The sequence below is a fragment of the Vicugna pacos genome, chromosome 12 (assembly GCF_048564905.1).
Source record: "Vicugna pacos chromosome 12, VicPac4, whole genome shotgun sequence".
NCBI classification, from domain to species: Eukaryota; Metazoa; Chordata; class Mammalia; order Artiodactyla; family Camelidae; genus Vicugna; species Vicugna pacos.
The window spans coordinates 35,912,267-35,940,065 of record NC_132998.1 but is presented as its reverse complement, the minus strand read 5'-3'; the positions used below and the strand labels follow the sequence as shown (position 1 = coordinate 35,940,065).

The 27,799-nt window shown below is 44.4% G+C and overlaps 1 protein-coding gene and 1 long non-coding RNA gene across 6 annotated transcripts in view; one reads left to right on the top strand and one right to left on the bottom strand.

Annotated features, from left to right (window-relative positions):
- Nucleotides 1–27,799, top strand: part of PLXNC1 (plexin C1) — a 138,864-nt gene that overhangs the window by 107,159 nt on the left and 3,906 nt on the right. Inside the window, exons 22-29 of one of the 2 annotated variants that reach the window (XM_072973227.1) lie at nucleotides 5,346–5,523; nucleotides 7,369–7,472; nucleotides 16,837–16,891; nucleotides 19,125–19,156; nucleotides 19,253–19,360; nucleotides 20,521–20,684; nucleotides 22,314–22,461; nucleotides 26,367–26,508. In XM_072973227.1, the coding sequence (XP_072829328.1) occupies nucleotides 5,346–5,523; nucleotides 7,369–7,472; nucleotides 16,837–16,891; nucleotides 19,125–19,156; nucleotides 19,253–19,360; nucleotides 20,521–20,684; nucleotides 22,314–22,461; nucleotides 26,367–26,417 (840 nt within the window). In that variant the 3' untranslated portion in view covers nucleotides 26,418–26,508. Of the gene's footprint in view, nucleotides 1–5,345; nucleotides 5,524–7,368; nucleotides 7,473–16,836; nucleotides 16,892–19,124; nucleotides 19,157–19,252; nucleotides 19,361–20,520; nucleotides 20,685–22,313; nucleotides 22,462–26,366; nucleotides 26,509–27,799 lie in introns of those variants that run through there. The other variant, XM_006197949.3, reaches the window with a different exon arrangement.
- LOC140700206 (uncharacterized) lies at nucleotides 4,791–27,725 on the bottom strand. Of its 4 annotated transcripts, XR_012078527.1 has the most exons (10): nucleotides 27,631–27,725; nucleotides 26,707–26,765; nucleotides 16,922–17,046; nucleotides 16,623–16,698; nucleotides 13,060–13,280; nucleotides 9,907–12,597; nucleotides 8,644–8,856; nucleotides 7,506–7,739; nucleotides 6,596–7,190; nucleotides 4,791–4,979 (listed from the first exon to the last, which is right to left on the bottom strand). It is a non-coding gene; the product is annotated as an uncharacterized lncRNA (long non-coding RNA). The 4 variants fall into 4 exon arrangements; XR_012078528.1 differs by lacking the exon at nucleotides 27,631–27,725 and having other exon boundaries at nucleotides 26,707–26,834; XR_012078529.1 differs by lacking the exons at nucleotides 26,707–26,765; nucleotides 27,631–27,725 and adding an exon at nucleotides 18,402–19,195.

The following is a 27,799-nucleotide window of genomic DNA, read 5'->3' as shown; positions in this document are numbered from 1 at the left end:
GCCAACAGGACATATGCTGAGCTATAGAAAAGGTGACAGATGGTTACCAGCTGTCTTTTAAGGAAGTTTCCCAGAGGCTGCCACCTAACACGTCTGTTTAGTCTCATTGACCAGAACCAAATCATGTGGCCATACCCAGCTGCAACAGAGGCTAGGAAAGGTCACCTTTCTTCTGGGGGAACACGAGCTTCATAAAAATGCCTTTTGGTGGGGCCTGAGCCACAGGGTGCTCCAGACTGAGTGGGCTCCCTGGGGTTCCATGCCAAGCTAAGGTAAGGCGATCACGCCTCCTCTCCTGCGTCCAACATCTCTGCTCTGAGAGCATTTATTGAGACCCTCAGGCAGATTGGGACTGCGCTCAGAAGTTTGTCACCTCGACTGGCCCTTTGGCACTGTTGTTAAGAGTATGGACATGTCCTAGTTATGACCCTCATCAGCTCTGTGATCTTGGACACATTTCTGAACCTCTCTGTGTCTCAGTTTCTTGGTCTGTTAAATGACGTTAATAATAGTGCCCATTTCAGAGAGCAGTTGTGAGGATAAATGAGTCAGAGAAGCTTGCCCAGCACATGGTAAGTATTCAGTAAGTGCTGGCTGTTAGAAACCTGAAACAGTATTCTCTTCGTCAGCTTTTGTTTCTATGAATAGTACAGGGCTTCTCCCTCAGATGGCAGGTGGTGGTTTCGGAAAGGTAAGCATGGTTCTTCAAGCCTTCTGCCCTCCTTTCTACCCAAGGAAGTGGGATTCTTTATCTAGACTTCCTGACCTAGTAGCCCGAGTAGAAGATTGAAACTTGCTGCACATCAGTCTAATTAGAGTTGAAGCCAAGTACCTGCACAGTCCGGAGGCCTCCTCAGGTACTGTTGTTGCACATGCAGCTCCTTTCCAGACCCGATTCAAATGCCCCTTCCTCCATGCACGCTTCCTTGATTTCATTCCCTTTGTGGAAAAAAAAAACCTCCTCCAGGCTAGAGGTAATATCTCTGAACCTCTGACGCACTCCATTTATACCTACTATTTTCTACCTGGTATTAGAATTCATTGTGTATATCCCACACGTATTCTGCCAGTCTCTACTTCCCATGCAAGATCAGGGTCAGATTCTATTTTGTATCATCTGCAATGCCCTGTACACAGTAGGTGCCAAGTGGGTGGGTGTCAGTGAATAACTTTATCTACCTCAGCATCAGCAAAGCAAGCTTTGTTAGATTGGGTGCATTCAGATAAAAGAAAGAGAAAATATGACTAATGGTGTCTGAAATCATAAGAGCCTGGAATTGCATCCTAGAGCAAGAAGTCTGGAGGTCAGCAGCCCCTAGGCAGGTACATGTATTCAGCAGTGTCAGGGTTCTGGGCCACCTTCTCCATGTTCCTCTTGGCCCTCCCTCTTAGACACAAAGTAGCTGCCACAGCTCCAGGCACTGCTCTCCTCTTTTGTAGAAACCCTTTCCCTGTATGTCTTATTGGCTAGAACTGAGTTACATGACCAGTTCCTGGTGAGGGAGAAAAGAGTTGCCACCAGTTATGTTTCCTAGCCTAGGCGGGGCCCACTGTTCTTAATACCTGGCTGCTTTTAGCAGAGAAGAAAGAGACATGGCTGCTGATTGGACAACCAACCATATCTGTTGCCCCAGCTTTGCTGACACTTTCATAGACAGAGAAGTTCCTCTTAACAGAGGGGCAGATTTCTAAGGAAGACACCAGGGTTCATTTTAGAGCACTTTAGCCTTTTGTGGGTCTTGAAAAGTAATCGCCATCCCATAGATTTGAACTGTACTTTGTTTACAAAACATTTTCATATTTTGAAAGGCAGCATCGCCAAATGTTTTAAGAATGCGGAGCTTGGCTGCCTGCTTCTACCTTTTTCTTGCTGGGGGATCTTGTGCAGTTTTCTTAACCTCTCTGTAACTCCACTTCTCATCTGTGAAATGGGAATAATAATAGAATCTATGTTGTAGGGCTGTTTCTGAGATTAATGTACATATACAAATACACATAATTTATCACAGTACTTGGCACACAGGAAGCACTCCTAAATTTTCTATTACTATATGTTATTATTTAATGATCCTCTCACTCTTTTGAGATAGGAACAGTGAGAATTTTGAGGCTCAGAGAAGTTAGAGGCCTCGCCCACACTCCCACAGCTAAGCAGCAGGAACTGGAGACAGTCTGGGTCTGATGCCAGTGCTCAGGGCTCTCAGCGCTCCGGTCCTCCCTCCTTGAATTCCCTGAACACTTACTGAGAGTGAGAGAGTTGCACACAGTGGCTGACTATCGTTTCAAAGGTGGTGCTTTGGTTTCCCAAATGTATTGGGGGAATCATCTGAGAACCAGGTCTACGTCTTAAGGTTTTTGCTAACCCCGTCCCCTAATGCTGAGTGGGGGGTAGGGAGGACTCTGATTCAATGAGTTGTGAAGGGGAGATGGTGCTTTCATGGGGAGGGGGTCTTCCATGATGGGGAACGGCGGCCCGGCTGCGCTTTCTGAGCCCAGCCCAGCGGGGTCAGGCGAGGGGTAGGAGGCAGGGCCCTGCTCGGAGATCCCCTGACTGCACTTACACATTCAGAAACTGCTATCTGAGCACTAAGCGTTAGGGGCATAAAAAAAGAACACAGATCAATTTGTGTCTGAACTTACTTTCAGAATTCCCTGTGGACTCTATAAAATACCATTTTACCTTTTTCCCACCCATCTAGCTGTGGAGGCAGTGGCAGATTTACATTATTTTACAACGAGTTTAAGGGCTTTTTTTTCCCCTTTTGGTTATGTTTTTAAGAAGAACATTTATTGCCTATAAAGAGGTGTTTTTGTTGAAGACAATAGTGCCCTTTAGGTAGTCACAGAATGTTATTTCACAAATGTCTATAAAACTATTAAACAAGCTGGGATTGCTGGAACCCTTATTAAAAGGTGCTTTTTATTCGTCTTAATCTTTGGAAGCCCTGTGAAACAGCTTCACCACCACGACTCCCACTGCGCGGAGACCAACACAGAGAGAAATATGGGGAGACAGGGGCAAGAATGCTCCGACCAGATGGGGCAGGACTAACACTGACCCGTCCAGCCCTGCCAGACACCCCATCTGTGCTGGGAATCCAGCTTGGGACCTCGGTTATAGCCTGATAGAAGACAGGTTCCTGGTGGTCCAGAGGGTTCCTGGGCTGTAGGTGGGACAAGGAGAAGGGCCCGGGAGGTGGGAGGGATCAGAGCCGAGTGGTTCATGGTGCTACTCCTGGCCCTCCACTTACAAGCTGTGTCCCTTGAGCAAGTGACTTGGCCTCTCTGTGCCTCCGTTTCCTCACTCAGAAATGGGGAGAACAATAATACAACCTTCTTCCCCAAGATGTTGGGAAGATTAAAAGAAGCGTGTCTTGAAATGCATTTGGCAAGGTATCAGTAAGTGTCACCAAAAAAGGGAGGTAAGGAGGGGACTCATGAGGCTTTGCCACCGTGGTTCCTTCTCAACCGTCTGCCCTGCTTTTCGTCCGCCCGGTGTTTCAGGGTTTGCAAGCAGAGAGGCATTCTGCATCCCTGCCCGGTGGGCGACTGACCCAGGACATGAGCGTGTTCTGAGAGCAGCTCTCTGTCCCAGAAAAAGGAGACTTTCACAGGCCAGATCGAGGTCACCGCTTACCGTCCGAGTTCAGACTCCAGACTCCACTGATTTGGAGTTTTAATCATTCAGTTAGGACCAGGCCAAGGTTTACTCTTGCATAGTTGTAGACAGGATCGTAGGGGCAAGATTTAAAGGCAGTAAAAAGAAGACATGCCTCTGAGCACCTCCCCAGCATTTCAGAAGCCCTGCCAGGGGTCCTTAAATCCTGTCTCCTGAGTCAGACACTGTTCTAAGTGCAACATGGTTAATTCAGTTCATTGTTGTGCATCCCCAGGAGAGTGTTACTGTTTGTTCCCACTTTGCAGGTAAGAAAACTGAGGTAGGTTTCCCAGCTAGCTAGTGGTGGATTGGGATTGAACCCAGGAGTCTGACCCCAGAGCTGGTGCTCTGGCCTGTCCTGTAAGCTGGCAGCTTGCTCTTTCCTCTCATAGCGATACTGAGCGTGGCGTCAGGGTCCCAGCTGCTCAGTGCTGGCTGTGTCTGTTTCCACATGAAGGCATACCGATACTAACAGTAACGGTTGTGATAAGTTATATGAAATAACAACATCACCATTATTATCACATCACCATCATCCGGCCTTTCCCAGCAGCCTGGCCCTGTGCCAAGCCTTTGACACATTATCTCATCTGATCTGTGTAACAGCACTGGAGGGGCAGGTATGTTCTTAAACCCATTTTAAAGTTGAGTCAATCCTAGGGATCCCCACTTTCCAGATTATTTGTGTTTTCATTTTTTTTAACATTTCCATTAGTTAATAATTTTACATTCTCTCAGTGCAACCAGGCTCAAAAATGTTAAATAATTGTGCACTTCACACCATACCGAGGTCCCTCTGACTCCATGATTACCAAGGTACCTAAATCTAAACTGTATGTTATGCTAATCACAAAACACTCTTAGCACTTCCCTGTATCAGTTCCCCCGAGGATCACTAGTTCGTAAACTTCACTGTTTTCAATCTGTTTATTTGTTCTTTGGCAAAGTAAACTTGAAATTGCTCTTAAATTCATTCTGAAAGATTCCCTAGTTGTGTGTTTTCACACATTCACAAAGGCCTAATTTTTCCCATTAGGCTCACTCTGAGGTTTTGCTGCACTGGGAGAATGTGAACTGGCAGAACCATAAGTAATGGCACTGAAACGTAAAGTAATTGATGCAAGAATAATAGTACAGGGTGGGATCTTAGTGTTTTAATGAGAACTCGGGAAACTGACTGAAGACGTTGAAAGTGGAAGGGGAGATGAACGTCACCGTAATTAATGCTGCATATTAAAAGGTGACCTCTTTGGCTCGATCAATACGGAGGCCTCATAACCTTTCCTGCCACCTGGAGCTTCGCTTCTAGGGCTCTGTGGTCCTGTTGATAAAAAAAGATCATCACCAGTCTGTCCTCATCTATTGTGAAACCTTTCCAAAGAAATTTTTTTTGAGGATAAAATTAGAAATTACAATTTTTAGAATATTTATATGTATATATGTTTTACTCTCAGATATATTTATTCAATGCTTGCTCTATAATGAGAGTTTTAACTTTGTTTTCCTTTCCATTATCCCTGAAAAGAATGGATTATGGAAAAAAGATTAAAGCAATATAATGCGATACGGTGTTTGCTAATGTGCTGTCAGAGGTATTAGCAGGACTCGCCAAGGTTTGTGTCTTTCATGAATGCTTTTCAGATTGCACTTATCTAATAGGCTTGGAAACCTGTTTATATTCTTGCAGGCATTAACCGTCGTCTTTGAAAAAATCCCAGAAAATGAGAGCGCAGATGTTTGTCGGAATATTTCAGTCAATGTTCTTGATTGTGATACCATAGGTCAAGCCAAAGAAAAGATTTTCCAGGCATTCCTAAGCAAAAATGGCTCTCCTTACGGACTTCAGCTGAATGAAATTGGTCTCGGTAAGTTGGTACGGGAGCTATTTTGTCCCAGTCTGCTGAGGAGCACCTTTCCCCTCTGCCGTCTCCTGGTCCCTGCCCCTAGCATGTGAGCTCTGTTTGCTGACACCTGTTAGCCTGGGTTGTTCCCAGAGGGTGTGTCTAGAGGCCAGGAATCTGCACTGGTCTCCCTTGAACATCATAGTTCTTTCTAGGAAGCAGGATCCCTTAAAGATGCTTTTGAAACAAAATACTGCATTTGTAAATCAGATTCATGAGATTGCTAACCCTGAGACCGAATGAATTCACCTTGCATCAAGAAGTACACAAAGGTGTCAACCTCAGGCCCTCTGTCTGTGTTGCATTTCGCATTGGCATTTGATTTGTTTGTTGTGATACTGAGTGTGTCATTAGTGGGTGGCTCAGGCTCTGGGTGTTAACTTCAGCACGCTAGAAAGGTCATCTTCCTCTCTGCTAATCGCCTCCTGCATTAAGTATATTCTCATCCTCCCCCAACATGAAGCGGCATCTGCTGTGAATTCATTTGCGGGCTCTATTGGTATACAGCAAAGGCGAGCATATGCGTGAGCGAGCTGACAGGGCTCCGCTGCACTCAAATGTTCATCAACATTTTAAAGTTGAGCTCCATGCAGCCTCCCAGGAGACTGTCGCGGGATTTTATAGCAGATAATGGGACAGGAAAAAAGAGTAAAATCACAGCGGTGACAGACAGCATAACAAGGTTCATCTCTCCTCCATGTACCGCGGTAGCCTCGACTAAGCAGGCAATTAGAATCACCCCCGCCGCCGGCTGTCCAAGTTAGCCCTCCTGCTAAAAGGCCTCTGAGAGAAGCTGGGGCGTGGGGTCAGGCAAATCTGAGTGAAATCATGCAAATGTGCAGCAACTCCAAGACCTGGCTTCAGAGAAAGCCAGACCACTAAAGCATTTCTCCTCCACCTCACTCCTGCTTCCTTCTGTTGGATGGACTGTTGGGCACTTCAGGACCATTTGAGCTCATTTGATCAGACAGTCTAAGTGGCAGCCCCAGCCAGGAAACCATGATGGGACCCAGAGGGGCAGGAAGTGACCGCCCACCTGGGAAATAGTGGGATCCGACTCAGCTGGGGAAAGACCCACGCCGTGTATGGGGGCAGTGCCTCTTAGCTTCAGCTGATGATTGCCATGTGGGGCTGTGTGGTCAATGTTACCAGATGATCCAGTTTTTTTAAAGATAAGTCAGAACTCCAAATTTCTATGTGCCATCTTCCGATCTTTAAATGTTGGTGCTCCATTGACACTAGAATAAGAATACATAAAACATTGTGCAGGCTCACAGAAGGAAAAAACACACATCCATGGGCCACAGTCTGACCCTAGGGCACAAGTTGGCAACCTCTGAAAGGAGTTGAACTCCATGGTGTTGGGATACTTGCCCCCCAGTTCACCCCTACATGGGGACGGACAGAAGATAGTTCACAGGGGACCTGCTGGGGGAGCACACACACGCACGGGGGTGGACATACACCTTTCTTTTTTTTGGTAATTGAAGAGGGCATACACATTTGCTTTTGGAATTTTCTGAAGAGCTTAGTCTCTCTGAGGATGCATTATTTTCTCTTCTTTTGGCTTTATATCCAGGCTTAGTCTCAGAGCAAAATCTTCAGGGAAGAGTGGTCTTCATGTCAGGGCCCTAAACAAAACAAGAACAGGACAAAACTCAGGCTACTGGTCTGGCTGGCTCTGAACCTTCCAAACCACTTCTAAGTTTTAGATAGTTGTAAATAATAACTGCAAGAGTAACAGGGTAGCATTTTATATTTCTCACTGTAATTTTAAGATAGAACAAAATGCTCTTTGGGTTTTTTCAGAGCTTCAGGTGGGTACACGACACAAAGAACTTCTGGATATTGACAGTTCCTCTGTGATTCTTGAAGATGGAATAACCAAACTGAATACCATTGGCCACTACGAGGTAAGAACAAGATTTAGCCCCCAGCAACCTAACTGGATTAGTTTCTCTCCAGGACCATGTAAATTCTTTGAAAAATTACAGGACTCTTGCACATTTTCTGGAATCCTTTTCAGGTAGCTTGTTTCTGGGGCAGAAGTTTTCCTTGGTTGCTCGTGGTCTGCTTGTTGCCCGGAACCCCCTCTCCAAGAGCTGTGGTTTTCATCTGGCCCAGTCACTCTCCATCCTGCAGCTTAGGTCAGAAACTTCACCTTTACCAGGTCCTCTAGCCTGTTCAGTGGAAGAGTTATCGTTTAGCTTGGCTCTGAGCAGAGCCTATAAAAGTCCTAAGCTGCACCACTGTTCACAGTTGACCCCGTGACCTTCATGTAGGGTCCTTTGTTTCTGAAGTTCTACGTTTCCTGTTTGTTTGAAATATTCAGTGATGCCTTCCTGGCCTCTGCCCTACATGCTGGGTGAGTGTTGAGGTGGGTAAGGGGTGCACGTGACTACTCAGAGAGCTGAGTGCTGGAGAAGCCTGTCCAGAACTAGAGGGAGGAGGTGGGGGAGGGTCCTGAACACTCTGGGGTGTGGGAGTCATTCAGCAACATTACCCAGATCTTTGTTGAATATCCACTCTGTGTGCAGAGCTGGAGTTGCACGCGAGAGGAACAAAGACCAGGTCCCTGACCTCACGGGAGCCTACAGCCCAGGGAGTGGGTGGGAAGGGAAGAGGAGACAAGTAGTGAGGCAGCACCTTCTGGTGTAATAGTGCTGTGACTCAGAGTATCCAGGAGGGCTCCCTGGAGGAAGCAGTGACTCAGCTGAGATCTGATGAGTGAGAAGTCAGCCAGGCTGGGGTGGGGCGCCAGTACCCCCAGCAGGGAAGGGGGAGCGTGTGTTCTTCAGAAGAAAGACTTTGAGACTGGCTAGAACTGGAGAGGGGCAGGGGTGGCGGTGAGAGCCAATAACAGTAAACAGCCCTTACTCTGGGCCAGGTGCTATCTTCAGCCTTTCCCTTTATTTTGGCTAATTCTAGCCTACAGCGGTCCTACTTGTAGGTACTGTTATTACCCTGCTTTATAGATGGGCATGCTGAGGCTTGGGGAGGTTTACTAATAACAAATCAGTGGCAGAGGCAAGGTTGCGACCCGGATGGTTGGGCTCTAGGGTCCATGGCGTAACCAGTACACACCTGGGCTGCTCGTGGATGAGAAGAAGGCCAGGGAGGTGGAGAGGGAGGCAAGAGGGGCGGTGCAGGCGGTGCACGTCCAGCAGTCTCTTCAGAGGCCTGAATTTCCTCCCAAGACCAGTGGGAAGCCACTGGGGGATCTCAAGCAGGGGAGATTTTTGCGTCTCAGTAAATGACAGTAGCTGTGCACGGAGCATGGATATAAGAGGTGCAAACCTGGAAATAGGGAGACTCATTAGAAGAATTTCAGTGAGGAATGCCGTTGACCAGAAATGACAGAGGGGCTGTGGAGACGGCGATAAGTGGGTGGATTCAGAGTTGGGCAGAAAGTGGGCACTTCCGTCTGTGCAGGTGGGAGAGATACTGGCGTGAGGGGAGTGGTCACCAGGGCACCAGGGGTGGCTGGGCAGGTGTGCAGAAGCGGCGCTCTTGTGGAGATGGAGATGGAGACAATGGGGCGGGGCGGGGTGGAATCGGGGGGCCCAGGGAGCGGCTTCCCAAGCACCTCCCATCTTTCATGGCTGTAAATTCCAGGGACACATGTGGGTACCAAGAGGGCCTTTGGGCCCTGCCAGGCATTTCCTTCACCTAGAAAGAAGCGAAGACTGTTCCTTGAGCAGAGCTTTCTGGACAACAACCAGGGACAGAGAACACCTCATCCTTGGGCTCTCTGGCTGAGTGGGTCTAAGAGCCAGTTTAGAAATAGTTGCTTTGGGTGACCTCTGGGTGGTGCTGTCCCCGGAGCATTTGCTGGAGGGCATCTAGCAGAGAACAGATTAACAACTTGCCCCTGTGCCCACCCTCCCAACGCTTAGACTTTCCAGTCTTGGAATCATCTTGCCAAGAGCTGTCTATCTTAGTCTTTGGAGTTTGTAAGAATCCCCAGGGAAATTTCTGAAAGTATGTATTCCTGTCAGTGGGCCACATTGAGAGAAGCACTGCTCCAGAGGAAATCTAATGGATGGAAGGAGGTTAGAGTCAGATGTGGAAGTACTTAATAGAGGGAGCTTATTACAGCATCCGTTTGAAGTTCAGAGTTGCAGCCCGGCAGCAATCTCCTTCTCTCCCTGCATCTGGGTAGCGACATTGTTTTGGCAAGTTTGGCAGAAGCACAGCCACACGCGCCCTCCTTTGGTGCTCTCACTAATGTGCGTGCCCTGCTCAGCTGTGCAGGGAGGGCTGGGCCACCCTGGTCAGGCTTCTCAGCGTCCCCTGGCAACCGTGTGGGATGGGGTGGGCTCCAAGCTAAGGGGGTGTCAAACTCACAGCTGTCAATAGGAAAAGGCAGGACAAGACACTCCAACAGGGAAAACGAAGAACCACCACAGCCGTCTGCAAGGCAAGGAGGGTTCTGTCGGGAGAGACAGAACGTCGGTCTTCACTGGAGACACTGGCTGTGCTAGACACCCATCTGCTTAGGGATGATAATGAAATTAATCCGGCCCGTAGTCACTTCCCGTCCAAATGATTTATTGGCCTCATACCCCGGTGTTGCCACGTGGTGGTAATAAATGACAAGACTAGGACACAAGGGCTTAAAGGATTCTCCTTATATTTAAAAAGCTAAGCCTTAGGGCAAATAAACGCAGAGAGCTTGAAGGAAACTGGGGAGATCACCGGCCCTGTGCTCTCTGTGCCTGGACCGTCTCCAGTGCCCTGGTTTTCGAAGGCTGCTTGGGAAAAAGTATCCAGCATCACCCTCAGCCACCTAAATCTGTACTCCGTTTTTCAGCACCCCTGCACATTCAAAATTTGGAGTAATTTGACAGGGCTGAGTTGAAGCTTGCTTTGCCCTTTCATTAAAGAAAAATTTTCTACTTGAACACTTACATTTCCCTCCAAAGAGACAAGATGCTAATTATCACTCTTATTCATTTACTAAAGCACCCTACTTTGAGTCACTGTAAGTGCTTGAAAGCAAAAACTGTATTTCATTTAAAAATAGGTTCTAACTCAGAGTTTCAAGTGATTCAGACTCACCTCCTTCCAATTAGCCCAAATTAGTTAGGTTTTAAAGTTAATCTTTAGTGACGGCCAGTTCCTCCTACTATCTAAACAAAGTCCCCCTGCTGGAGTGTGAGCCTTTTCCTTCTCACTTTGTTCTGTCCTCAGGGTAAACAGAGTAGCCGGTCTCCTTTGAATGATTTACTGTCCGTATATTTGGCGAACAGGTTCTTAGAGGGGATCTGAAGGCACAGCAAAAATACAGCATCTCATGGACTAGATGCAGCCTCCAGAGCCCCATGTTGCCAGCGATGCCCCGTCACCTGCAGAATGGCAAACCTGCCAAGCCTCGGCGTCAGCACCATTGCTTTCCACAGTGGTGTCAGTGGCAGCCGGTGCCCAGAACTGGTCACATGCATAAGCACGATTGATGTTCACACAACCTATAATGAAGGTGCTTTTGTTACCCTCTGTCTCCATCAGATGAGCACAGAAGGAGGCAGATTTCTGCCCCAGTCTTATTATGTCTTGTGCAGACAAGGAGTAAAGCTGACGTCTTTACAAACGCATGAAGCCAGAGGCATCTTTCCCCCGTAGTTAAATCCGCCCAAGTACTTCCTTAACTGGCTGCCGCTGTGTGTGCGTCTACTATGAAGGGACTGTGCTGTGTTCTGGGGCTGGCCAGACCGGCTGTGTGTGAGGGGTGTGAGGATACTTGCCTGATGTGCCTGTGGCAGGATGGTTTCTTCCGGTCCAGGCTTTCTGCACCTGCACCCCATGTGACCTTTTGCTGGACCCCGTGTTATTGCATCCACACTCAGCTGTGGGATGGCACCAAGTGTGCAGGACAGGTGTTGTGTCCAGCAGGAAATACTCCCTACAGATCACACCTCTCATTCTGAGCTGTGAGGTTTTGAGGGCAGAAAAGACGTTTAACTACCGTGTCATTGAAGAACGTTCCTTCTAACAGGAGCATGCTAATGCCAAAGCGGTCACTGCTAATGCCAAAGCTGTCATTCAGATGACATTGAAAGCTCATAGGAATGTTCCAAAGGGTCTGCTGGGTAAGGTCAGTGGTCCTTCCGGTCAGGTGTGTCATGTGTGACACCAAAGGGATGGCACCGTCTCTAAAGCTCTTACAGCATGAATGGCTTTAGAGTCTTATTTAGTAAACACATGGCATGCTTCCTGTATACTGGGCACTATTCTAGGAGCTTTTACAAATAGTAACTCCTTTAGTGCTCTTTATAGCCCAGTGAGGTAGACATTGCCATCACTGCCGTTCTGAGGCACAGGGAGGCTGAGAAACTTGGCTGCACTCCCATAGCTCTCCTCACTGAAGCCCCAAGGCTGGAAGCAGATGAAAAAGAAGTCACACAGGGACTGTGGCTCTTCTCTAACCTTGCTCAGAGCCAGGCTTGCAGCCCACGCTTCGCGCCTCTGAAGCAGCCTGGCTGGAGAGCTGAGGAGAAATCCTGGTAGCTACTTTCTCTGATGTCAAATTCAAATGGGCAACTTCTCTTCAGATTTTATGATGAATCTCACATCTGTGAATTTATCAAAATGCTTCCTTATTTCTAACCCTAATTTGACATCTTTTAAGGCCAGTATTCCTTGAAGGCAACAGTAGTCAACCTTCCTCAGAAGGGAGGCCTCTTTCAGGCACCCCAGAGCTAACAACTGCAGCCCAGCAATAGCATGGGAAGCTCAGGATCGCAGTCTCACAAGTGCTGTTGCCGGCCAAGTTCCTGCCCAGAGGACTCACTCAGGACTCTGACAGGCCTCAAAGGGAGTTTGCTTCTGCCCCAGGGCTAATTCCAAGTACACAAGAAAGAAACAGGAGCTGTATTGGCTTTTTCACTGGTTCCAAGAATCCTTCAGAGCTCCGTCCTGGGTGTCAGGCTGTGATTTGATGTGCTTGTTGAGAATGGTCTGACGGGTCCCTTCCAAATATGCTGATAAGCCCCGAGAGCCTCTCTTGCTGAAGGACTGAGCAAGGTTATCCCTCTGGCCCTGAAAAGAAAAGATTCCTTTTTCATTTGCCTCCAGCCTTGGGGTGTCAGTGAGACAAGCTGTGGGGGGAGGGAAAGCGTACTGACGCGTGGTTGCTGGGACGGTGAAAGCTGGATAGAATTCTCTTTTCACAAAATACTGATTTAGGAACGAGACACACCAGTAAGGGTTTCCACATGGTGATTTGAATGGATTATTGTGTTTTCAGACTTTTTAAGGAAAAAGTATTGTGATATTTCAGGCCATACTCATAATTTTTCATAAAATCCTTCGGCTAAGATTCCAGCTTTCCTCTTGGGCTCCACCATTTGAAACTGACAATGTTTGACATTTTTACTTACAAAATGGCAATTTCATCAGGTTAAATGTAAGTTCAACCTTATATTTCTAGAAAATCTATTTTTATGACTTTATCTTCAACTTGTGTCATAAAGATAGTATTTTACCCCAAAGAAATCTCACCTTCCCTTGCAAATGGTGTGGAGGATTGTAGCTTCTGTTTATTTCGGGAGCAACTTGAAATTGATGACATGGGTCCATCTCTCCCTGTGTGGTCATGATTCCTCATTCTGATGGTGGAAAAGTCTACAGTCATCTCCTCTTTCCAGCACAGGCCAGCCTTCGTTCCATTGGTTCCACGGGTATGGCCTCATTGTCATTTTGAATCTTGGAGCACTGTGAGGCTGGACAGAATTTAATTTGAAATTGCCGTGGGTACCAGTTCAGCTCTGAGGTGGAGAAACATTCCTGCCACAGATCCATCTAGTGACATTAATCTTTCTTTGATTTAATTTGGTTTTCATTCCTAAAGTCGGGGCCCAGAGGACACTCCCTGGCTCACAGGAGTACGGGAGGATTAATGAGCCCCTCTTAGGAAAGCGTTTGGAGCTCCTCAGATGGAACAAACAGTATCGTATCTTTTAACACTTCAGAGTCTGTGGCACTTTCCAAAAAGGTGTTTCTGTCCTTAACTCAGCAGCAGCTGACTCGTGCGAAACAGAAAATGGAAACCTTTTCCCCCTACAAACATCTGTAAATAAACTAGTTTTCTGTTTTTACAATGGTGTTACAGCATCATGTGGGGGGAAAACGTTCCAGCCCTAGAGCAGCTGTGAAAGTTAGAAGTACACTCGCACACATACGTGCTCAAACACACAAACAACTCATCCACTAATAAAATGCTTTTATACTTGCTCTCGGGAGATAATTTCAGAGTAAAACTTCCCCGATGCAAGCTGCGTCTGCGCTATCTTAATGCCTGAGCGCCGTGCCAGCAGCGAGTCTTTGCCAGCTCTTGAAAAGACATTTGAACTTTTGCCTGCGCTCCTTATCAGAAGCCCCATCCATGGTGTTTGTGATTATAGAGTAAGGGTGCTTGCTTTTGGCAAAACAAAGCGTCTGACAGTAGCGGAGTATTGGCTCAACACTGAACGGGACCCATTTGGGATTCATTCTCTGACAATTACCCAGACTGAATCACCAGCTTCCTTTTATAAAAAGGTATTTATTGGCTTAGAAACAGAGCATATCCAGCTCTTCATGGGGAGGGATTTTGTAACTATGTTCAAACATTCTCATAAACTCGGAGCCTGAGTATTGCTAAGGGGGTGCCTGCACAGAGCGTTTCCTTTAATCGCATCAAATATGGAGGAGAATTGAAAAATCAGCCAAGAAACAATGAATGCCTCAAGGGGAGAGGAAAGGATGTTTGTTAATAACAGTGGAGTCCAAGAGCTCAATAAGAGTTTAGAATCTGTGCTCGAGACACTTTGCAGAAGACAGATGGCCCCAGCCAGCCCCTGCCCAGAGCGCCCTCCCCATAAGATGTCATGAACACGAGAAGTAGGAGGCCTCTTGCCTAAAATTAGCAGCTGGTCGGACACAGCTGGCTGGACACTGTGCTCAGGGGCGCTCTCCAGGGCTCACCCTCACTCGGGTTCCTTCCTCTGTGGGGACAACCTGCAGGAGATTAGGCTTTAATCCTTTGGTGTTTGCTGGGCAGGTTTGTACATTCTGTTACCAATGTGCCACCAGCTAGAAGAGAAATTCTAAGTTTCTACTTTTTTCCAAACTGAGGAAGGCCAGGTCCAAAATAGTATTAGAATTAAGAACCGCCTTAGAGATTCCAAGTGGAGGGAAACATCACTTAGCTGATAATGTTCAGAAATGACAGAGTTCATCCTCCAGCCACAGTCCCAGGATGAAGGTGAAGATCTGTGCATCCCTGGCCTGCCTCCTCTTCGTGGCCGCTTTGTCTTGTGTTTTTGTGGACCAGTCCCTCAGAACACTGTACTCCTCCCAGGGAGTGAGGTCTCTGCCTCTTAGCATCTAGTCCCCTTAGGCCTGAAGGGCCCTTCTTTCCCTGGCTGGGTGTGGGTGCACTCGGGGCCACTGGGCCCTGGGTTCCGCAGTCCCCGAAGGCCTCAGGTGAGAACTCTCGACTTGATCTCCAGGAGTGGTGTCAGTGTGGTAAAAGCCTTTATTTGTCAAAATGTGCATTTAAAATCTGTGGCAATTTTTTTAACAGCTCTATTAAGATATAATTTATATACCACAGAGGTCACCTTCTTAAAGTATACAATTCAGTGTTTTTTGGAACATTTGCAAAGTTGTGTAATCATCATCACATCTAATTTTAGAACACTTTTGTCACCCCAGATAGAAACCTTGAACTCATTTAAGAGTCACTTTATTTCTTCACCGTGTTTTAGGCAACTAGTAATCTGCCTTCTATTTGTATAAATTTGCCTATTCTGGACAAATTATTTAAATGGGATTATACAATATATGATCTTTTGTGACTGGTTTCTTTCACTTAAATTGTTTTTGAGGTTCATTCATGTTGCAGCATGTGTCAGTAATTCTTTCCTTTTATCATATGGCAGTCTTTGTATATTCATGTAATAGAATAATACATAGTAATTTAAAAAGGAGGAACTGCTGGTAGCTGCAACAGTGTGGACAGACACTGCAGACCTGGTAACTGACCTAAGGAGCTAGACACGAGTGTGCTGAATGATTCCATTTATCTGAAGTACAGGAACAGATAAAACTAATCAGTGGAGATGGAAATCAGAAAAGTGATTACCTTTGTATGAGGCTGGGGTGGTTAATGATTGAGAAGGCATATCTAGGGTACTTCTCAGGACCCTGAAATATAATTTCATACCTTGATGTGGGTGGTGGTTACACAGGTATACACGTAAGTAAACATTCTTGAGCTGCACACTTACTATTAGTGAATGTTAAGTACTTTCTTGTAAGACATGTTTAAATTTTAAATTTTTTTATTAAAAGCTTCTTTTAAAAAAATATGAAATACCTGCAGAAAAGAGAAAAATTTCAAATGTACTGCTAGATGAATTATCACAAAGTGAGCATATCTTGTAACTTCTACTCGGATCAAGAAATAGAGCACCCCTCCTGGACTGTCCTAATCACTGCCCACCTTCTCTGTCCAAACATCTAAGTCATAGTTTTGAGTGTTTTGTTTGTTTGTTTTTAACTTCATGTGAATGGAATCACACAGCATTCCGTTTCGTCAGGCTTCATTTAACATTATCACTGAGGTTCATCCATGTGGCATGGAGAATTAATTTGCTCATTTTCATTTTTTATCATAACCTGTTTTACGAATATACCCCAAATTAGTTATTCATTCTAATGCTGATGGCTATTTGGGTTGGTTGCAGTATGGGGCATTTACAAAGTGTACTTTCAGGATATGTACATTCATTCATTCATTCATTCATTTATTTACCTAGATAAGAAATTGCTCTGTCATAGGGGAGACACCAACTTTATTGGCCAGATTTTGAAAACTTGTTTCAGCATTTCTTAATATAGTAGGAACCTCAAAAAATGCAAGTAGCCCAAGCATCTCCTAATTTCTGAGAGGCTTTGGTGCATCCCAGCACAGCTGAGTCCTCCCCTGGTACAGGGCTGGCCCACCTCCCTTTGGTCCCACAGCATCCTGGCCTCCACCTTCCAGCACTTGCCTTACTGTATCTCATGGCCTGATTTACCTCCTTCACAGGACCGTGGGCTCCTTGAGGGCAGAGACAGTGTCTTGCTCATCATTAGCATCCCAGCCTCCAATGCCTGGAACATAGGAAGTCTTGATAAATATTTCATTGAATAAGAGAGAATGTAAGATCCATCCAGCCATCTAATTCCCGGGTGAAGTTGAGAAATACATTAAATTTTGAAAACTCATCTATTTTTTATCTCTGCTTTCAGATATCAAATGGATCTACTATAAAAGTCTTTAAGAAGATAGCAAATTTTACTTCAGGTAACCGACGTGTTAACCTTTTGTTCTTACCGAGCTTTATAAAGTATCGCTTTTTGCTCTCTTAGATGTATTGTCACAAAGATGAGGTGGAGCTTTTGCCATGTGATTCTCTGAGAGCAAAGTCGTTTCTGTTTCTGGCCCTAAGAACATGAGCCCTGCAAAGAGGACAGGAAGCTGTAAACAGGAGGTGCCCAGGGCTGCCCGCCCCGCCCTGAGGAAGTTACTGTCATTAACAGCCCTAAACTCAGGGCAGGATCTTAGCCGTTGTAACTATTCCATCTCTTCGGTAGGATGGGGCTAACAGAGGGGATCCCGCTGGCAAACTGAAGGAAGCTGCAGATTATCACACAGCCCTGCAAGCTCTGAACAAATAAGATAATTCACTTAGCCCAAATCTCCTAGTGATAGGCCAAGTACAGAGGGGTCTTTTGTGGGAAAGTTAACAAAAACTCTCTTCTACCTCCCTGTTATTCGGGGCAGGAAAACACCGTGACAGTGCCTTGAGAAAATCCCTAAATCCATTCCAGGTTTGTCTCCAGACACTCAATCACACACACACACCCCTATCCCAACACCTGGTGACTGCAAACGGGGGACACAGGGCTCCCAGTTAAACAGGATAACTTAGTAGGTTGTTAGACACCCTTTGGGGGACCCCAGCATCCGTACATCAGGCTGTAGTGAGAGAAGCCATCTCACAGAGGGTGGCTGTCTTTCTGGCCTCGGAGGACTGATACCCTTGTGCTGTAGTAAGTGGGAAAGCTGTGTGTTTTAGGCTTCAGAGACTGGCCTTTTGAGAACTTGTTATCTGGAGATCTTGTATTTGGATCTCTTTATGCGACCTCGAGGCAATCAATACCTCTGCTTCCTCCCTGCCCTGTCCAGCCGAGAGCCATCATTTTCATCATTCTCCTTCTACTGCTCTAAAACCCTTGCCCCTCTGTCCTTTCATCACCCCGTCAAAATCCCAGCCCTGGATGAATCTAACCACCAGCCTTCCCTGAACCTACAGCCAGGTAGTCGCGGCAGAAAGGCCCGCAGGAGCACAGTTGGAGTCATTATAAATTCATGCTGACTGACTCGACCAGGGCCCTCAGTGTAACCACCCTGCTTCTTCAGGCCTCACCCTGTGTTCTCCATAATCCCACCATGTCTCCTCAGAGCTCTGACCCTGCAGCTCCCCATATCAGCAGACGACTTCACTCAGTTTTCCACAGAGAAAACAAATCAGAATTCCCTCAGCAGCCGGCACCAAACCTCCCCCCCGGCCCGCGCCTGGCTGGTCCCTCCTCCTCGCTCCTCCACAGGCCAGGGTTGCCCTTCCTCCCAAGGCCTCTCACCTGTGCTCTGGATCACGCCGTCCTTTCTGGCCTTCTGAGCATTTATACCACCAATCAGCTCTTCTCTCACCTGCATTTGGTGTTCCTCCACCTTCCATTTGCATGTCAAGATAATCTAGTCTCATCTTCAAAACAAAAAGCCAGTGCCTTCCTCCCTTCCCTGCACTTACCGCTCCTCCAACAGCTGTGTTTCTTCCCAGACTGTCCTCACTCTGTGCTGCTCTCCCACTTGCTCTGACCTCCACCTTGTTGCCCTTCTCTCTGATCCTAGAAGGGGTCGCATTCCTTCGCACCTCAGGGCCTTTGCACCCATTCCCCTCCCCCATTTGCCTGGCTCACCGTCTATTCATTTCAGTTCAGCTGCAACATCCCTTTGAGACCCTCCCAGGCTAAGCTGTTCCCTTGTTACTTTCTCAGCATATAATTCTTCTCTACAATCCTTACCACATGGATATTAATCAAGCGTGTAATTAGTATGAATTTCATTGGCTAGGATATGAATTCCTTTAGGACAGGAGCTACGTCTGTCTTACTCTGCTGTTAGCCTGGTAGCCCCTGGCACACAGCAGGGGCTCCAGGTCTACTTGTTAAATGAGTGAGACCTGAACCTTTCCTTTCCCACCCTCAAGTGGTCATTCAGCCTCTGTTTTAACACTTCCAGCGATGGGGAACCTGCTTCCCACTCCAATCCCTGGCCCACCCAGTCTTTACACTGTTCCTAAGGGCTTAAGACACATTGTGGGGCTGGGGGGGAGGGGTGTAGCTATGAAGAGCTCAAGTATCCTCTTCTGTTTATAGCATAAACGGGGCATTTTATGAGAAGGCCAATTAGCCTGTAGTTGTGTTTTTTTTTTTAACGGATTATTTTCTCTCCCTCTTTCTGTGGTGTTCAGATGTGGAATACTCAGAAGACCACTGCCATTTGGTGAGTTTAGGCTTTCTTGTGCTCCAGCTGCATCGGATGCCTTCCGTATCACAAACAGTCTCCTTGGGTAACGCTGCTACTCTGTTATCCCTTTAGATTTTACCAGATTCGGAAGCATTCCAAGATGTACAAGGAAAGAGACATCGAGGGAAGCACAAGTTCAAAGTAAAAGAAATGTATCTGACAAAGCTGTTGTCGACCAAGGTACACTTAACTGTTCTGGGACCGCTTTTACGGCTACCTTGGGGGTGTATGATGTGTTTGACTTAATTTCCACTGAAGTGTGAAAATGTTACAAATCCCCTGTGCCTTCTAGCAAAGCAAAATGAAAGTTTAAATTGTAAACACTTCCTACCCCCTTCTTTTATAAACTGCAAAGATAAAGCACTTTACAAATTCCTACTGTAGCATCTTCAATCAGAGATTTAATATTGTTCTCAATCCCTTTACCCACCATTGCCCTATTGTTACTTTCCAGGTTCACAGCATAATTATTCCTTTTTGTTTACTTGTTATTATAGATGAACAGTAAAACTCCCTCTTTGAATTGCAAATAAAGTGAAGGGGGGAGGGTGGCAGGAGGTCATTTTAGAGCTTAGAATTCTGTTCACATATAGAAGTGTCAGATGTGAAAGCCAGTGGAATGCCAAATCAGGAGCAAATTTTACTTTACCTGGTTTTTAGTGGGATTAACAGAAGTCTGTGGTGATCCTTCCCCACCCCCCACCCCCAAAATGACAAGCAACATAAATGCTGTTATCTGTACCTGGCCCAGGTCTCCTGATGGGCATGCGTCTTCCGATTACAGCAGAGCATCTGCTTAGAGCGTGGTTGATTCGTTTAGTGGGTGGAGGACAGCCAGAGCCTCTCGATTTTCTCATCTGTCCCACAGATCTCTGCCTATTTGGTTTTTGTAAAACGCTCAAATGCTTTGGAAAGTACACAGTAAAAGCCTATGATGTAAATATATGTAATAGGAAATATTCTGGGAACCAAGCACCATCCCTTGAGTTTTTCCAGGCTGAACATAACTAATAAAAGCCAAACATCCATGGCTTCTTGGTTTATGTATACAGCCCTACAACTGACATTTCAACTGCTAGAGATGTCTGAGATAGCCTCCTATTGACTGAACAGTGTTATCAGCAAGAAGCTTATGACCAAATCAACCTGTGTGGATTTTCAGGACCTTTGTCTTATACTGTGAGTGTTGGCCTCATGTGACAATTTTGCATACTTAGTCTTCGGCTTGTTTGTCTCCATTTTGTACATCATTATCTCTGGACTTGGATTTCGTTTTTCGTGTTTTCAAAACCACTACCCTATTTTTTAATCTTCCAAGTCTGATGTTCTCTGTCTTTCAGGTGGCAATTCACTCTGTGCTTGAAAAACTCTTTAGAAGCATTTGGAGTTTACCCAACAGCAGAGCCCCGTTTGCTATAAAGTACTTTTTTGACTTTTTGGACGCCCAGGCTGAAAGCAAAAAGATCACCGACCCTGATGTCGTACATATTTGGAAAACAAACAGGTGGGAACAAAACAGTAGGGGGTTAGTGACTGTTCTCAAGAATCTGGGACAGTCTAGAAGAAGGGCATAGATAGTTGTGGAGGATTCATTTATCCCTCCATCAGAATTTTTTGGCTCAGTAAGCTATCATGTCAAAGCAGTTTCTGGCTTTATTACTATTTTTAAGCAATAAACAAAACCATTCCTGTGCTGAGAATTCTATTCTTTAGGACAAAATAAACAAACTCCATTATCTTTAATGCATAAAAAAGACTTTGTATGGAATGTTCAAACAAGTTTAGCTTGAATAGCAAAAGATAAGAAATTAACATTTTGTGGTTTTTAGCATACAATTTTCCATTAGAGAAGGCTCTTAAATTTGTCCCTCAGAGAATTAATCACTTTGCAGTTTCCAAGCTATCTTTCTACACTCTGATTCTGTATAGAAATGTCTGCTTTTATTTGATCAAATGCAGTACTCAGATACCATGAGAATTAGTCAAAGGGTTGGGTTGTTTTTTTTTTTAACACTTTACCTTAAGCTGAGGCAAGGCATCCAAATTTATTCTAAATTTCTCCTTAGTAAAGAAACATAGCTCATTACCTCTAATCGCAATACTTTGTGCATAAGCTGAGTAAGACTCAGAATTACAATGTAACAAAACTTCCCAGTGTAGGCACAAGCCCTTCTCAGCATTAAGGTTAGCCAGACTGTTTTAAATAAGTATTAAAAGCAAAAGTTCCAGAGCTACTGAGAGGCCCAGAGCCTATATGATGGAGGTAATTAGCTAAGCCAGAGCTGAGAAAAAAGCAAATGGAAGGACTGACTCCCACATTCATATTTAGATTATTTATTTGAGTGCTGTGTGCCAAGTACCGTTAGGTGCTGGAGATGCAGTAATAAACTAAACAGAAATCCATGTTCTCACAGAGCCTGGATTTTAATTGGTAAATGGTAGTATATTAGAAGGTGATTAGTGCAGTGCAGGGAGGGGGGAAAAAGGATAGAAAGTGACAAGGACAGGGTGGTCAGGTCTTGAAAGCGTATAAACCAAGACAGTTTCAAGAAGATGGACAAAAGCAGAGTTCTGAGGCACAATCTGGCCTGGTATGCACGCAGAATAGCGGAGAGGCTGGTGGAGCTGGAACAAGTAAGGTGAAGAGTAGATCATGCAGGGGTTTTATCCAGAGAGGGATGGAGAACCAGAGGGACAGCATCGGATTCTGTCAGGATTGCTGGTGGTTGCGGACAATTAACTGTTGGGAGCTGGGGGTCATAGTCCAGGTGAGAGATGATGGTGGCTTAGGCCAGGGGACAGCACCGAGGTGGGTGACTAGAGGTAGGTGAGCTGATGAGACGTCCTCACTGGTAACCATTATCTGGTATCACCTGGACCTGTGTGGAGAAAATTCTTGTCTTGTCAACAGCCACTTTCAGACTTCTCCAGTTCCCCTCTTCAGTTGCTCTGACAGTTTAACCCTTTCTCGTTCTGAGTGATGCTGCCATCTGTTGCTGGGTGTATTTGGCAAAGCAGACTTGCATATTTCAGTAACAAGGACAAAAACACCCGTTTACAAACTGTGATAAACAGAGCATCTGCCTCATATGAATGGCAGTATTTGAAAAGAGATTCCTCTCTCTTGGAACAGCCTTCCTCTTCGCTTCTGGGTAAACATCCTGAAGAACCCTCAGTTTGTCTTTGACATTAAGAAGACGCCACACATAGATGGCTGCTTGTCAGTCATTGCCCAGGCATTCATGGATGCGTTTTCTCTCACGGAGCAGCAACTTGGGAAGGTAAGGCCCAGCTTTTAATATCTCCTGTATGTACTCCTATGAGTCTGAAGCATTCTATCTTCCTTATAAATATTCAAATAATAAACTACAGCAGCTAAAAAGATGACAGTCCCTGAAAACCTGCTTTTCTTTAAAATCTTATTCATATATATATATAGTCAGTTTAGAATGTTGTCAATTTCTGGTGTACAGCACAATGCTTCATACATGAACCTACATTATGTTCTTTTTCATATTCTTTTCCACCATAAGTTACTACAGTATATTGAATATAGTTCCCTGTGCATCTCCAGCACCTAACGGTACTATATACAGTATAAACTTGTTTTTTAATCTGCTTTATATGTATTAGTATCTGCAAATCTCAAACTCCCAGTTTATCCCTTCCCACCCTGGTAAAGCCATACATTTGTTTTCTGAGTCTGTTTGTTTTGTAAATAAGTTTGTCTTTTTTTTTTTTTTAAGATTCTACATGAGTGACATCATATGGTATTTTTCTCTCTCTTTCTGGCTTCACTTAGAATGACATTCCCCAGGTCTATTCATATTGCTACAAATGGCATTATGTTGTCATTTTTATGGCTGAGTAGTATTCCATTGTATAAATATACCAGAACTTCTTTATCTAGTCATCTGTCAATGGACATTTAGGTTGTTTCCATGTCTTCGCTCTTGTAAATAGTGCTATTGTGAACATTGGGATGCATGTATCTTTTTGAGTTAAGGTTCCCTCCAGATAACATGTCCAGGAGTGGGATTGCTGGATCATGAGGTAAGTCTAATTTTTGGTAGTGTCTTTGGCTTTGGAATTAGGGTGATGGTGGCTTCATAGAATGAGTTTGGGAGTGTTCCCTCCTGTTCAATCTTTTGGAAGAGTTTGAGGATTGATAAGAGCTCTCCTTTGCATGTTTGATAGGATTCCCCAGTGAAGCCATCTGGTCCTAGACTTTTGTTTGCAGGGAGGCTTTTTATTGCTATTTCTAGTGATAGATCATTTGAACAGACCAATTTCCTCTTGATTCCATTTTGGTGGACTGTATGTTCCTAGAAACCTGTCCATTTCTTCTAAGTTGTCTAATTTATTCCCATATAGTTTGTAGTATTCTCTTACGATTTTTTTGTATTTCTGTGGCATTGGTTGTAATCTCTCCATTTTCTTTGTGTCCTTTTCTTCTTGATGAGCCTCGCCAGAGGCTTGTCAATTTTGGTTACTCTCATGAAAACAGTTCTTGGTTTGATTTTTTTTATATTGTTAAAAATCTCTTACTTCTTTCCTTCTGCTGACTTGGCTTTGTTTGTTCTTCTGATTCTTTTAGGTGGTAGGTTAGGTTGTTTATTTGAGATTGTTGTTCTTTTTTTGAGGAAGGCCTGTATTGCTATGAACGTCCCTCTTAGGACTATTTTTGCTGCATCTCATAGATTTTGTGTGGTTGTATTTTCATTGTCATTTGTCTCAAGGTATTTTTAAATTTCTTCTTTGAGCTCATTGCTGACCCAGTGGTTTTTTAGTAGCATGCTGCTTAGCCTCCATGCTGTTTTTTTTTTTTTTCCTAATTTGTTTTTTTCTGTGATTGATTTCTAGTTTCATGCTATTGTGGTCAGAGAAAATGCTTGAAATACTCTGTCCTCTTAAATTTGTTGAGGCTTCTTTTGTGCCTGAGTATGTGGTCTATCCTAGAGAGTGTTCCATAAGCACTTGAATGTATATTCTGGGGGTGTAATGTCTTAAAAATATCAACCTTTAACATCACTGGACAGGTCTTCCAGACAGAAAATAAGACAATGGAGATACTAAATGACACAACAGAACAAGTGAAAACCAAAATAGATTATCCCCACCCTATGGTAGAACTCTGCCTGTGAAAACCTTTAGCACAAAGTATAAATTGTTTCCTAGGAAAACATTCTACACACACTAATGAACTATGAAATTACTGAAATTTGCCTCAAGTAATTCCATCTGAATATACCTAAGAGTCTATTTGAATCTAACAAATTTCTTATGGGGAAGAAAACCTTGCCTGAGATTTCTTACGTCTTCTGTTTGTCAGTTTATAATCAAAACATCACTATTGTTTTTCCTATGGTTTTCTTTGCTGAGCAAAAGCTCTAAAAAGCAAAGAAAGATGATAATATAGAGGAAACTTTGAGTTTTATTCATGTACTCTGAAATATATTAAAGTGAGCAATATCTGTACCTAATGGATTTAGAAAACCTTTCCCCGCTAGGCAGTGGTGGAAGGATGTTCAGGGTGCCTGGAATGAAGTGTGATAGACGTTTCACAGGTACCTCAGGCTCCTAGTCTAAATCCAAATTTACTACCACCCCCATTTTTGCAGAACAAACTTGTTTTTTACTTTTATTTTCTGAGCATCACCTAGTCTCTCAAGGGAGAATCCTCTGTATTATCTTCATCTCCAAACTTCATGTCTGTCCCTTTTTTTCTCATTCCCCTACCCTCTCCCTTCTCCACTGGGATGACTGCCTCCTAACTGGTGCCCTGGCCCCTGCTGTCCTCCCCTCTTTCACTGTATCTCAGGTTATCTTTCTAAAACATAAATTTGATTTGTTGGGCTCCTGCTTAAACACTGTAAATACTCCCATCACCTACCAGATAAAATCTTCGCAGTGCCACACGGCCTTTCCTGACTGAGCTCCAGTTCTGTTTTCTGGCACGGTCCATATACCTTCTATGCTTTGCCTTTTAGTTTCCCCAAATTTACCCTGGGCTTGTTCCCCACCCCTTTCCTGCCTCATAAGCCCTCTGTCCAATAAAACCCTATTCATTCAACACACACCCTTTCCTAATGTATACCAGAAACTATAGGAGACTCAGCAGTGTAAGTATAACTACTCTGTGAATGTTCCCCTGATGTATATCCCACAGTTTCTCTGACCAGTAATGTTCTTTCCACCACGCATTATGCTGAAAGATGCTTAAATGGTTATTTACTCATAGTAAAAAAAAAAAATGGCTGTTTTATTGATTACTATGTTCTTGGCATATTTCAGCTACTCCTCACAAGAACCACATAAAGTAGTTATTACTCTCATTTTATAGATGAGGAAATTGGATGTTCTGAGAGGTTATAGGTCTTGGTTAAGATCATATGTCTAACTATTCTTTGCTCTACACCCTGCTACTAATGACTGGTATCTTAATAAGCACTCTGTAAGTTTGTCTTCTCTGCTAGACTGTAAGCTTCTTAAGGGCAGGTACTGGTTAGTATTCTTCATTCAGTGCCTGGCTAAATGAATCTTTATTGAATGAATGATGGCATGATTTGTGGGTTCTGCTTAAACTTGATGTGAAAAATTATCTCAGTTTCGGCAGTCTAGGCATCCTTCAAAATAATTCATCAAGCCATTGATAGGCGAGTTAATGGCAGGGCTAACGTCCCCAGTACATTTGTAAATGTATTAATGGCTTGAATAACCTATCTTCCTAGAGTAGTGATACAATGAAAATTCATACTTTAAAATTTTTCTTGTCTTGCCTTAAAATTCTTTCCTGGCTGTTGGGACCTCCTCCCTCCCCTCTAGTTAGTGTACATTGTGCATCTGCATCATGCATTAACAAGTGGCAGGAAAACCTGCTGAACCACAAAGATCAGTTTTTCTTCTGGCACAAGCCATGTAACTCCTGAGATGACAACATTGCTTTCTCAATTCTGTAAGGCTTCCCGATGACCCATTGCTCACCTTACACATACAGACATCTTTGGTGAGCTTTATGTACAACGCCAATGTATTGTTTCCCTTAAAGACAGCAATTGGTGCAGAACAGAGTGGTCAGACAGCCTAGGGAGATGCTGGGCTGCACCCAGTGGAAGTTCTTAGCTTAAGTACTTAAGACTTTATTAATGTTACTAGCTATATTACTTGTAGTCTGCCTGTTTTACAGGATTATCGTTTCTTGACTGAGCCTCCAATAAAAATGATGACGACTAAGTGACTTGAAAGACCAAATATCAATTCTAGATATGGGAAGAAGCATCAGGAGGGAACCATTTCCTGGACCATAACAGACTAGAAGGACAGACAATCCAAGGGCTTTTGGCTACTGTTAACAGGCCCTACCTCAGCCAGCACTAGTACATTGAGTGGCCTGTCAAGGAAATTCTCACCTGACGTGGGAATGAGCATTCCAGGTCATGACATGCTTTCCCAACCTTGGTCAACCTTTGGTCAAAATTACTACCAAAACGGGGGGCGGGGGTGGACAGTAAAATAATGTCACCCACCATCCGGTTCTGTAAGAGTAAAGTCATCAGCCACTGCATTCACTGACCTGCAGTACACCCTGAAAGGAAGCAGGGGCAAAGATCAGGATGAGGCATTTTGTGCTCTGGCAGAACTGGCCCTCAGATAATTGGGTATTTTCAAGAGAAAATTTTATGAACTAATAAGTTTGTTGCTGCTTCTCATACTTAGAAAAGCACTAAAACCATTAATTACGATATCTGTTCCCCAGAAACAGCAGTAACCTTCTACTAACATGTGCATTTGATTTCATGTACCCCTTTCCCCCGAATCACATATATACTGACCTCTCCCCTTATCTCTTTGGAACAAAGCTTCAGAGCTTTTCCAAGAGGCTATTTCCTGGGCTGTAATCCTCAGGTTGGCTTGAATAAATTTTTCCATTTCTTTCTTTCACTACTGATCAATTACTCCTTTGACAGAATTTTAATTTTGTGAAAAATAACTTTTAAAAATATATCTTATTTTTTAATATCACTGTTATAATTACATGAAAACATTTAAGCTGCCAGGAAACTTTTGCAAAATGAGGCATCAGAGCCACCAATACTAATAACCATGCGCCTCATCAAGGACCCTGGAAGAGCTTTATAATCTAGTAAAATAAAAGGAACAAGGAGAAAAATCTGCCACTGCCAATTACTTACCATGTTCATGGTTACATAAAGGGCTCAATCAGACCTACAATCAAGTCTTTTATAAATGCCAGAATTCACTGGTGGGTGAGGATGAGAGCGAATGTTTTAATTCAGGCTTTTTACAACTATTAGTAATGAACTATGACTGAAATAAGTTCCATTGTTACAGTAACTCAAAATCATGCAAAAATAATAATTTTAGTTCTTTTATGAGGGGAAGGCAGAATATATTAGCATTTAATCTGCCTGAAAATAACAGTGACTCACCAGAACTCTCTGGATAGCAGTCAGTCATTCAGTTAACATTTATGAAGGCCTACTGCATGAAGAAGCCTTGTTGCAAGGAGGGTAATAATAGTGATGGTCAGCTACACTGGTACTGTTATATATTCTCCATGTTTTTTAAAAAGCTCTTGGTGGTGGTTGCTGTTTTTCA